This window comes from Peromyscus maniculatus, chromosome 7, assembly GCF_049852395.1.
Source record: "Peromyscus maniculatus bairdii isolate BWxNUB_F1_BW_parent chromosome 7, HU_Pman_BW_mat_3.1, whole genome shotgun sequence".
Lineage (NCBI taxonomy): Eukaryota > Metazoa > Chordata > Mammalia > Rodentia > Cricetidae > Peromyscus > Peromyscus maniculatus.
The window spans coordinates 86782900-86795004 of record NC_134858.1 but is presented as its reverse complement, the minus strand read 5'-3'; the positions used below and the strand labels follow the sequence as shown (position 1 = coordinate 86795004).

The 12105-nt window shown below is 38.0% G+C and overlaps 1 protein-coding gene across 1 annotated transcript in view; it reads left to right on the top strand.

Annotated features, from left to right (window-relative positions):
* Positions 1–7449, top strand: part of LOC143274301 (tripartite motif-containing protein 43-like) — a 34432-nt gene extending 26983 nt beyond the window's left edge. The window contains exons 3-7 of the mRNA XM_076576812.1: positions 4012–4423; positions 5132–5227; positions 5780–6010; positions 6837–6859; positions 7240–7449. Of these exons, the coding sequence (XP_076432927.1) occupies positions 4016–4423; positions 5132–5227; positions 5780–6010; positions 6837–6859; positions 7240–7354 (873 nt within the window). The 5' untranslated portion in view covers positions 4012–4015 and the 3' untranslated portion in view covers positions 7355–7449. The remainder of the gene's footprint in view (positions 1–4011; positions 4424–5131; positions 5228–5779; positions 6011–6836; positions 6860–7239) is intronic.
* Positions 7450–12105: the final 4656 nt, after the last annotated feature.

The window sequence follows — 12105 nt, the reverse complement described above, 5'->3', positions numbered from 1 at the left end:
TCATTTTTATCCCATCTCTCTTGCATCTTGAAAGATCATAGAGAGAGAATGTGGGATGGCCATGTAAAAACTTTAGCTACAATTTCTCAAAGACAAGCATTACCTGGGGTAAGCCTTTGCCTCTTCCCCTACTTTTGTTAGGATGACTGTACAATGGAGTAAAATGCAGCCTGTTTTAAAATCTGCCCACAAAGATACATTTTACAAAACATTATTGTGTTACAGCAATATATACCACAGGGATTTTAATGGGAAACAAAATAAAGTTCAGAGACTCTAGCCAGGGAAACAGGCTAACTATGGATCATCACTTCTCCCTCCTCTCTTCCAAATCCAATCCCCTAGTCTTAGCTCAGGCATTGTAGCAGACCAACTGCTGTGACCTTCCCTTCCTCTCTGGCCCCACCTCTAGGGCATTACACAGATCTTCCCCTCCAACCTTCTTTCCTGCTTCTAATCACATTATTCCAGCCTCCAAACACCAGCATGCATTCCCTAGGAACCCTTCAGTGAAGCCTGCCAGAGAAGCAAGTAGGCTAGGGAAGCAGGCAGGCTTACTGAAGATCTTCACTCTTCTCTCCAAATCCAATGCCCTAGTCTCAGCCCAGCTCTGTAGCAGACTACCTGCTGTGGCCTCCCTTCACTCTCTGCCCCATCTCTCAGGGGACAAATTAGATCCTGGTGGAACACCTGCTTTTCCCCATCCTAAGAACTCCCTTAACTCTCCTACACCAGCACACCCATCACTACTTGTCAGCTCCCAGTACTTAAAAACACATTTTGCCCAGAATATTTGCTCAAATCACAGATTGATATCATTAAGTTTGAAATTACAAATGGAAAAGCAAGAATATAAGCACACCACAAATTATTTAGAAACAGTGAAATATTGTAGCAAAAACTCCTATTTATTTATTTATTTATTTATTTATTGTTAGAAATGTTCTCACTGTATATCCTAGGCAGAACTTAAACTAAAACTCCTCCTGCTTTAGCAGGTCATCCTCTGGGACTCTATGGATTAAAGGTGTGAGCTACCACAGCCAGCTAAGCATGACCTCAGGAAACCCTGTTGTGGACATTTGTTTGTGGATACTGGCCATAGAGTAAAGTCAATCTTCCATCCATTTAGAATACTGCTACTTACAGGAGCTCAACTACAGCAAGCATCAGTAAAAGGAACATGGGAGGAAGTGGGCGTGGTCTTTTTTTTTTTTTTTTTTTTTTGGTTTTTTGAGTTGGGTTTCTCTGTGTAGCTTTGCACCTTTCCCGGAACTCAACTCACTTGGTAGCCCAGGCTGGCCTCAAACTCACAGAGATCCGGCTGGTTCTGCCTCCCGAGTGCTGGGATTAAAGGCATGCATCACCACAGCCCGGCGGGTGTGGTCTTTAGAGAGTATATAAGGGCACTCCAGGGGCCAGCCAGGTTCATTCTTTTCTAGACCAGACAGAGTCTGTCTCCAAATCTTCTGACTCCTAGACTGCTAGATCTATCTCCTCCACACATTGAGGATCATACCCCAGAGCTGAGCTAATATTGCTGTGTCTCCTCAAAACACTGCTGAGACTGGATACTATTTCTTGGGTGAGTGCACAATTTAAGATTGAAAGTCGTTGGTGTTTTCTATTTTAATTTATTACAAAACTGAGGTTTCTCCTTAAAAATGCTTGAAATTTGTCTATTTATCAAAGGAGATTCTGTTCCCATTTGGTCATCTTGCTTTGTAAAAATACTGTGAGTTACAGCTATAGATGATTGTAGTTTATCCATTCACAGTGTTTCTTTGCTCTGATGTTCCACCTTTCAATTTTGATCTTTCTCTAAATATTAAGAATATTTGGCCGGGCGGTGGTGGCGCACGCCTTTAATCCCAGCACTCGGGAGGCAGAGCCAGGCGGATCTCTGAGTTCGAGGCCAGCCTGGGCTACCAAGTGAGCTCCAGGAAAGGCGCAAAGCTACACAGAGAAACCCTGTCTCGAAAAACCAAAAAAAAAAAAAAAAAAAAAAAAAAAGAATATTTGTAGATTATTTCTGTATGTAGTTCATAGATGTGAGATTAACACCTCTAAATCAATTTTACATGTGTAATATATAAAATAATTGCTCTGAAGTGATTGATGATTACTAGCATTTAGAGATATATTCAATGAGTATGATGCATTAAAGTGAAAACTCATTATTTAGCAAAGGAAAATATTTTTGTATTTTCTGTTGTAAACTATAGGAAAACATCACAGTGTGAAATAATGCTTGATAATAGTTTATCATCTTTTAAACCATCTTTCCTGCTATTAGTTGATTTGCAAGGTTGGAAGTATACATGTGATGAATTTAGAGAAAACTAAACACAATATTCTATTCAGGAAAGTACATCCTGGTTATAATCTGGTGCAAATTTTAAATTCTGCATTCAGTTTTCATTATTTCTGTGAATTCCTAAATTATTTTGGAATGAAGTATCAGAAGCTCATTTTTTAGTAAAAATGGCTCCAATTTTGGTTAACTGTTGCCTAGCTTGCTGACCTTGACCTTGATAACCTCCCTATGCTAATTCCCTGCCCAGATCCACCCTCCCGAATGGTTAAGGGAAGTTCCTTGTGTGTGTATCCTGTATATAGGGCATTAACAGCTTACCTGCAAGATTGTAAAACATCAGTAGCACCTTCTGCCCTCCGGGGTTCCTCCATTGTGCTGTAAGCCTGTATTTAAGATCTCTTCCCTCCTTCAATAAACAGCATTAGTTATTTAAAAAAATGAAGTATCTAATATACAGAAAAAATACCAAATGGGGTGGGGATTAGGTAAGTTAAGGAAGGGAGCATTGGAGTCTCCATCTCTTTTCTAAAATAATCTTGACAATGAGTATTAGTATTATTTTCAAGGTAAATAGGACCACCAGCTAAAGCCATGGACTCAATTTGCTTCAGACCTCAGAAGCTGAATGTATTTGGGGAATATTTATCTCAGTCAATCCAAGATTCTTTATTTGTGTAGATGTTCAAAGAGAAGGAACAATGGGCACCTGTTGTTTAAATAGGAAATTCTGCTATAGTCATGAGAGGCTCATTTATGCCTCAAGGTTCATCCCATAAACTGAAGCCAGGAACTGTATATTTGATAAACAAACAAGTTTCCACACAGAGTACCCTAGAGTTCAACTTGATGGGATTTAGGATTGATATGGTAACCTATGGGGATGTCTGTGAAGGATTATTGGGGGTAGATTCACTACATTTGGTAAGATCCACACTAAATGCTCATGAGATCACTTGACCATTCCATGGTTTGAGGTCTCAAACTAAGGAAAAGGGAACAGGAGCTGAACAGCAAGAGTTCCTTGTTTTCTTCTTGCTGATTTTGGATGCAATGCGACCAGCTCCCTGAAGCTGCTGCCACCATTTCTTCCTCACAATGATGGACATAACCTTGAATTATGAGCCTCCCTAATTCTTATTCTTGTTAACTATTTGCATCAGAAAGAAGTCAAGTAACTAATGTTGCCTTCAAGTGTCAAGGGGTGGGACAGGAGGTTATGAAGGACTAAGATGCTAAAATCAGAAATGAAGCAAAGCATTTTCTAGGGACCATGTGAAATAGGGAGTGTTTCTTGGGTAGCCAACAAGGAAGGGTGTGTTTAACCTACCTATGTCTGTAGTGAAAGGCAAACATGTGGACTTGAAGGAGTTTGATCACTCTAGAATATATTCATTTATAAACCCTTGGAAAGCATGTCTCAGACCAGCAACAAAGAAACTAATTTGAATGGAGTCTCCAAAAGAGATGCAGGTGGAATGGCTCAGAAGGACATCAGATTAATCTATATTTCTGTCAAGAAGAGTGAAACAGGAAAGATCAGCAACTGCAATCCTATAATTATCTTGATTTTTGTTCCTGAAAAATGAAGCCTGCTTTGCCATACACAGAATTAAATCACAACTTGCATCAGTTTTTTGTGCTGTTTCTGGCATCTCTAGGGTCAAGTAATAGCAATTCGGTTTTTCTTCCTTCAGAAAAATGGAGTCAGACATCTCACAAGCCTTCCAGAAAGAACTCACCTGCTTCATCTGCTTGAGCTGCCTGACAGATCCAGTCACCATAAGCTGTGGTCACAGCTTCTGTCGAGCCTGCCTCCAACTTTCCTGGGAAGACTTCCAACCTCCTGTCCAATGCCCTATGTGTAGGGAACAATATTGGAAGGAATTGAGAACCAACATTGTTCTGAAGAAGCTGGTGACCATTGTCAGACAAGCCAGCCTCATGAAGGACCTGAGCTCTGAGGCGCATAAGTGTGTGACCCACAAGGATACTAAGAGGATCTTCTGTGCTGACAATAGGCTCTTCCTCTGTCAACTCTGCTCTAACTCCCATGATCACAGAGGACACAGACACTGTCCCATTGAAGCAGCTGCTGAGGATCAAATGGTAAGTGATGCTTCTGAGAGAACTTGCAAGCTGGAGAGAGGTAGGCTTAGCAAACCACAGGATAATGCTGGTCCTCATTAGTAACAAGCCACTGTTTTCAGAATGGTGTAACTTTAATAACAGCTAATGAAGAAAGGGTGATTAGGACTGTAAACATCCTTTGGGAGACTCAGGAGTGTAAAGATCATTTATATTTTATGATACACTATGCCCAGGTCACTGAAAGTGCAATACTAACTTCCTATCTTTAAAAGTGTCTATGGCTGGAGACTAAATTAGGAAAAGTACATTGGAGTCAGGTACAGCCAAGCATGTAATCAAAATTATTCATCAATATACCTGAGCAAAAGGGGAAGCTGCATTTTCTAATTCTGTGTTCTAATCTAAAATTCATAGTTATGAAAAGAAAAAATGGAGGATAATTTTGATTCTGGTACTTTCACTACAATAATTGTATTAATTGCCCAAGAGTCTGTCAATCAGTTATATTTTTCAAAATTGATATACATTGCTTTTTTACAGAATAGACTTTTTTTTTTTTTTTTTTTTTTTTTTTTTGGTTTTTCGAGACAGGGTTTCTCTGTGTAGCTTTGCGCCTTTCCTGGAACTCACTTGGTAGCCCAGGCTGGCCTCGAACTCACAGAGATCCACCTGGCTCTGCCTCCCGAGTGCTGGGATTAAAGGCGTGCGCCACCACCGCCCGGCCAGAATAGACTTTTGAAGCAAATGGCATCTTTATGGGAGATGGTCCAAGAAAATCAGGAGAATTTAGAGGCAGAGAACAGAATGAAAATTCTTTGGATGGTGAGTATGAGAACCATGCTTAAAATCTGCTTGATGCAGATATTTTCAAAATTCACCATTCAAGATTTGAATATAAGGCCTAGGATAGGATACTTGGAATATGTGTCCTGCTCACCTGTAATTTTGAGTGTTTAATATGTCCCTGTTCTTAGAAAGAATGGTCTGTCTCTGGCAGAAGAGTCTGGGACGAATGATTGAATTGCTGATGGTTCCGCACACTGCGTTAGACTTTATTAATACACCATTAATTCTAATTACTACATGCAGAGTTTCATAACTTTGTGAACATATGAATGATCAATCTTTTTTTCAGGCACCTCTGCACCTGTCATATAGGTGTAAATGCATCTTAGAGTTGGATTGCCTATGTAATTAATAAGGAAGAAATAAATGGAACGAAGGCATTTACATTTTCTGAGGTGTGAAGACAGTCATTCAGATTATATGCATCAGAGTTATACAAGTCATTTGTGGAATTTAAGCATAGGAGGATGGAATGAGGGAGGACAAAATACTTTGCAAATATGATTGGGAATGTCTTTTTTTCTTCAGGACTACTTGACTTTTCGGGAAGAAATGATCAGGACAGAGTATAGAAAGCTACATCCACTCCTCTGTGAAGAGGAAGAGAAACACATTGAGTCTATGAGAAATGAAGGCCAATGTATTTTAGAGAAACTCAGGACACGTGAAGCCATGATGGTCCAAAAGAGAAAAGAACTAAGAGAAATGTATCAGGAGCTGATGGCAATGTCCCAGGAGCCATATTTGGTCCTGCTGCAGGTAAGCATGGAGGAGTGCAGGAAGAGGCATTATTGACTTAGGCTCACAGTGGTGATTGTTATACTAAGATAGCTTTCAATATATCCTGCATTCTTAAAGGGAGTTTCCTTATCAGAAATTTTCTGAAGTAACGAAATTCTGTAATAGTCTTGAAAGAAGAAGCTTTTTGAAACTATGTTCATAGATTCTCCAGGGATTATGTCCTAACTTTTGGCTTTTGTGCCTTGCTTTTCTGATAACTGAAATTCAGTGATTTCTGTTTCCAAAATAATATATATATATATATATATATATATATATATATATATATATATTGCACAATATTAAAGTAACCTATGGCTTAATATCTTCTGTTTGAGTGCTGTGTTTTTGAGAGTCCTTGAGGAGGTTGGCATTTTGAGAAAGGATCCTATTTGGTAGTACATGGTACCTTGCTTCTCAGAATAATGCTCAGGCCTCTAACCCTGCAATTCTGAAATACACATGTGAAGTACCATGCAGGGGTGAGGCCACCCTTTTGGAGTACCCATAGCTAAAGTATCCCTATGGCTTGTAGACAAGCTCAGGGAAAGTTACCTTTACAGACAGGTAGGGGTTCAAAAGCAATGTACAGTCGATACCCATGTTTTTCTCAAATTTGACTCTCCAGTCTGATTTCATCAAGAATTTGAGTTCTGCTACTCTAGTGTTTGTCATTATCTTAAGACATGAATATAATTTACCAGGATAGATTGGTGTGGTAGTGATTGACATTTATATGAACTTTCGATACAAACACTGTATTTCATTTCTTCAGATGTTTAAGTTTTTCTTGTTTTCTTTGCAGGGTTTGGATGACATTTTCAGAAGGTGAGTTTAGCCATCAGTGCAAGTAAGGACACCCTGAAATATGCTATAAAATTGTCCAAGTTGCCTTAATAAAGTGCAGATGTCTTTTATATAGAAAATACTCACATGCTTTAATGTGATGTTTTGGGGATTCTTTTAGATGTTATGTTATTTTTACGTGTGTGTGTGAATGTGTGTGCATGTACATGCACTTGTGTGCAGGTCAGAGGATAACTTTCAGGGGACAACTTCTCTTTTCCATCAAGGGTTCCCAGGATTGAACTCAAGTTGTCAGGCTTGTGTAACCTGAGGTGTTTGGCTGAACTTGGAATGAAGCTTTTCCTAATCACTGTGTGTGATATCTGTAGCCCCACAGAGGTCAATATTTTTTTTCCTTGCAGGAGTGAGTCAATGCAGCTGAGCATGCCGCAGCCTATTAAGACAGAACTGAATGCCCTACCCATCACTGGACTGACTGAAAGTTCCAAGCAGTTCCAAGGTGAGTGTCTCCACTGATGAAATGACCAGAGGTACCCTTCAATAATGAGAAAACCTTTGCAAACACCCAGAAATATGTATAGGTAAGTCACTTTGTATTGTTATTGAATCACATGGTCATCTGACAAACAAACCAATAAATGGAATGCATACTAATATCATGTGGTATGTAATAGTGGCTGAAAAGAGAGTATCAGTTATTTAACTCTGGACAGTATAATTCAAAGGAAGTGCAGCCAGTGATGGAGATATTTGATATTTTCCTTTCAATGTGTTAAAATTTAATTTCTTACATTGCATTTTACTCCATAGATTAAAAAATACACAAGATAAAGAGGTGCACACTAGTAATCCCAACATCAAAAACCTAGTGTATTGAGGACTGCCAATGAGATTAAGGATTGTCTGGTGAACATATTGAGTTCTATGCCAGTCTAGAACAAATACAAATACCTTATCATCAAAGGAACCAAAAAAAATCATAAAATAACTTAACAGACAAAGCCATGTATCATGAGCAATGAAAATGAAACATATTGATAGGACATGAGGCAGTGTCTAAATCCCGCTGGTAGAACTAAAAGTCAGTTGTAACCTCACAGAGAAAGAGTATCAGAGGAACCAGAGGTTAAAGGAGGACAGATACATTCAGGAATCCACTTCTAGAGCATATTTATATTCTCCTTGAGTATAAATATGCTCAGTTAGATGCAAATGAAAACACCAATATCAAAGTTATCACTACTTGTAGATTTAACCAACCGTCTTATTAAATAAGAAACACAGAAACAATGTAAAAGAGAGAGAGCCGAGAAGTCAGAGCTCAGAGCTAAAATCTCACCCTTCCTTCTGCTGTCCCAGCTTCGTGAAAAGAGACCTACTTCCTGTCGGTTCGTATTTTTAAAGTATGTTGTTCTGCCTTCTCATTGGTTGTAAATCCAAACACATGACTGCCTCGTCACTGTCTGAATGTACAGCCCCCTAGGTCTTAAAGGCATATGTCTCCAATGCTGGCTGTATCCCTGAACACAGAGATCTTATGGGATTAAAGGCGTGTGCCGCCACCGCCACACTCTTGCTATGGCTCTAATAGCTCTGACCCTGAACACACAGATATCTATGGGATTAAAGGCGTGTGCCACCACCGCCACACTCTTGCTATGGCTCTAATAGCTCTGACTCCCAGACAACTTTATTTATTAACATACAATCAAAATAATAATTCAGTACAATTAGATTATCACCACATTTCCCCTTTTCTATTTTAATAAAAAGAAAAAGAAAGCAAAAGGTTATAACTAACAAAAGAAAAACTATATACAAAAGTACAATAACTATATACAATATATACAAGTAATAAATACCTAAACAGGTATTTGACAAATCAGAGAAAATAATTCCATTATCTATCCTATTTTGGTAAATCCAAGATGTATCTAATGCACTTTCTATCCTAATTAATTTTCAACTATAACTAACTAATCTTCAACCATAACTAACTAATCTTCAACTCCCTCAGAGACCCAAGAAGGGAATAATAGTAGCTAACAAAAATAAAAACAGGAAGTGCATGCAAGCAACTTCCAAAAAATTTTGTGAGTTGACAGAAACAGCCAGCTGCCTGGGCAGTCACCTGAGGTTTCTCCGCAGTGTTGGGGCATCATCTTCAGCCTATAGGCTTAGTGTATCTGACAGACTCATTTGTGAAGTAGGATGTACACAAGGTCAACAGTTCAACCTCACATTGGGTGAGAGCAGTCCACGTACCAGAAACACCTGAATTCCACTAGTGTCCTGTCATGATTCAGGATTTTAAATTCTGGAAATTGTTGACAGTTTTTTAATTCAGCTGTCCATTCTTCTTGGCTGTGTATATATGGCTTCATCTCAGCATCCCCTTCTTCTCCACATCCCTCTATTAAATGCCAGTCTACTTTTGAGAGGCATGAGCTTTCAGCTGCTGTTCCATTGTACAACAGAATCCATCGGCCCTCTGCCTGTTAAGCTGCCTTCGAAGAAAAGGGCACCGTACCTTTTCCGGATGCGAAGGCCACTTCAGGGATGGGGCCATATTGTCCTGGCCTCAGAAGATGCCTTTTGATAAAGCCATAACCACACTTGTTTTGGCAAGAATCAGTAGTCCCTTGTTTCGTGATCTGTCTGTCCATTTTGTCCTGTTGATTCGAGGATACTTTGTTGTCCAGTGGCTAACTTTTGCCAGAATGAAAGTTGACTCCATATGCAGTTTCTTCAATGCCCATATTTTCTCTAAAGTAGATTGGTACTGCCAGGAGCTGACATGTCTCAAAAAAGAAAAATTTTCTAAGTTATTAAAACATTTTAAATGCCATATTCTGTAGATCTCTGAAGGGTTTGAAGATGACCTGTCTAAAACATCTCTGCTCAATTTTTAAAACATATCTAATATGACTACAAGTTCTATGATAATGTCTAACTACTAGCTTTCATTTCTTTATATCCTAATAGTTGATAATAATAACATTCAAGGATCAGAAATTTGCATTACATTGTTAAATGGATGGAATAAATACAATTAGAAATATACATATAGCATTTTCTAACAATATCAGTTTCAAATTTGTATACAATATAAAACAATTCAATGCAATGTAAAGTATTTAAAACTAGTAATTGTCTTTTTCTTTTCTTTCTCTTTTTTTTTTAAACAAGAACCTTAAATCTAATCTCCTTTGCTTAGCCTTTTTCCTAACCCTTGACAATAACTTGTAACCAACCCCCCTAAATACTGAAAATTATCCCAGACCCAAAACCCATTAAAAAGACCAAAAAACCACCCGCCCCACACCACCTCTTTGGGAATGTGGGCGTCGTATTCTTAAAATTGCTTCCTGCTGGGTATGGGCGAAGTTTTCTTTATCCTGAAAGAAAAATTTTAGGTTAATTGTCAAATTCTAGGAGAGGTAACTATATCCTTCATTATCCAGTCTGTGTATAATGCCAAAGTTTAGGGTTTATCTCAAGTCCTTATTCAAGTAATCTTTGAGACTGGATCATCTCAGCTAGTCATCTCAAATTTGCTCTGAGCATCTTATAGTTCAAAGCTAATCTATGGATGATGTTTGTCAGCTTAATGATATTATTGTCCACGTGGAATTGTTGTTGTTGTGGGGCCCCATCTTCTTTCTGGAGACTTCAGTTGATGTTAGGCCTGGCCATGATTTCCTGCAGAAAACTGATAAGAGACTCGAACACAAAAACATATATATGCAGCTAGCCTTTTTCTAGAATTAGTTAGTACTCTATGTGACCATTCATATCTTAACAAAGTTTAAAATGTATATATATATATATATATATATATATATATATATATATATATATTAATCTTGTAAATTTTGATATAAAATTTATACTTTGAGAAAAGTTTAAAGAATCAGAATAGAATCAAAGAGTTGAGATTAGTAATAGAATAGTCCCTTAATTAATTTTGCTTTTGTCCTGTACCATAGCAGAAGATGGCTCTTATTCTGGCATGATACAGGGAGTTTGCATTTTCCTTTTAACAACATGCTTGATTTTAAAGAAGGAGAGAGCCATTCTCCAACTCCAAAGTCAGCTTTAAATTTTAATTGAACTGGGACTATTAGAAAACCAAGAGTGTTAAATCTTTAGAGAAAAGCAGAAACAAACATTTAGGAAGACATAAAATTTTTTTAGATAATATATACCCATACACCGTTTCACTCTGTTTCTTGGGATAGATGATTTGTCCCTTTTCTTCAGTTGTCTCATTTGTCCAGTGTTCTTCAGATTCCTTAACCTTCATTCTCCTAAAAGACAAAAACAAAAACCTTTCCCCAAGTCTAATTTTGGGGATGTTCCTTTTTGGCAAGTTATTATCTGATGAAATGAAAAGGCATGTTTTATTGATACAAGTTAGTTTAAATTGGATGTTCATGCTGGTTGATGAACTATCACCTCCTCTAATTAAGAGGTCTCCCTTGTTCAAATCGAACCTTTATCAATTTTGATGGTACCCACAGCTTATCTTCTCCTGTAGAAACAAAAGCAAAACCACGTCCCCAATGTAATACATACCCTGGTTTCCATTCTGAGGTCAGCACATCCTTAAAGTATATAGGCTGATTTAATTCTGTAGTTTTTTCTATTATCCAATGTCTCTCTGCAGCTGTTGTTCCTTTCTCATTGGCATTCAGAAAATTCAAAGTTAGAAGAGCATTATGCAGTCTATTTCTGGGGGTTTTTGTTACCCATTTCTGTTTATTTAGCACATCCTTTAGAGTTCTGTTTGATCTTTCTACAACTGCTTGGCCTGTAGGATTATGTGGTATACCTGTAATATGCTTTATATTGTAATGAGCAAAAAACTGTTTCATTTTAACAGAGACATATGCTAGAGCATTGTCAGTTTTAATTTGTGCAGGTATACCCATGATGGACAGAACTTCTAGCAAAAGGATGATTACAGAATCAGCTTTTTCAGAACTCAAAGCAGTTACCCATTGAAATCCTGAATAAGTTTCAATGGTATGGTGTACATATTTCAGTTTTCTAAATTCTGCAAAATGAAACATGTCCATCTGTCAGATTTCATTCCTCTGAGTACCCTTTGGGTTACATCCTGCAGGTAATGGTGTCTGATTATAAAAAGGACAAGTAGGACATTTCCTTACAATTTCCTTGGCTTGTTGCCAGGTTATAAAAAAATCCTTTTTTAAACCTTTACTATTGACATGATGTTTTTTATGAAATTCTGAGGCCTCCAG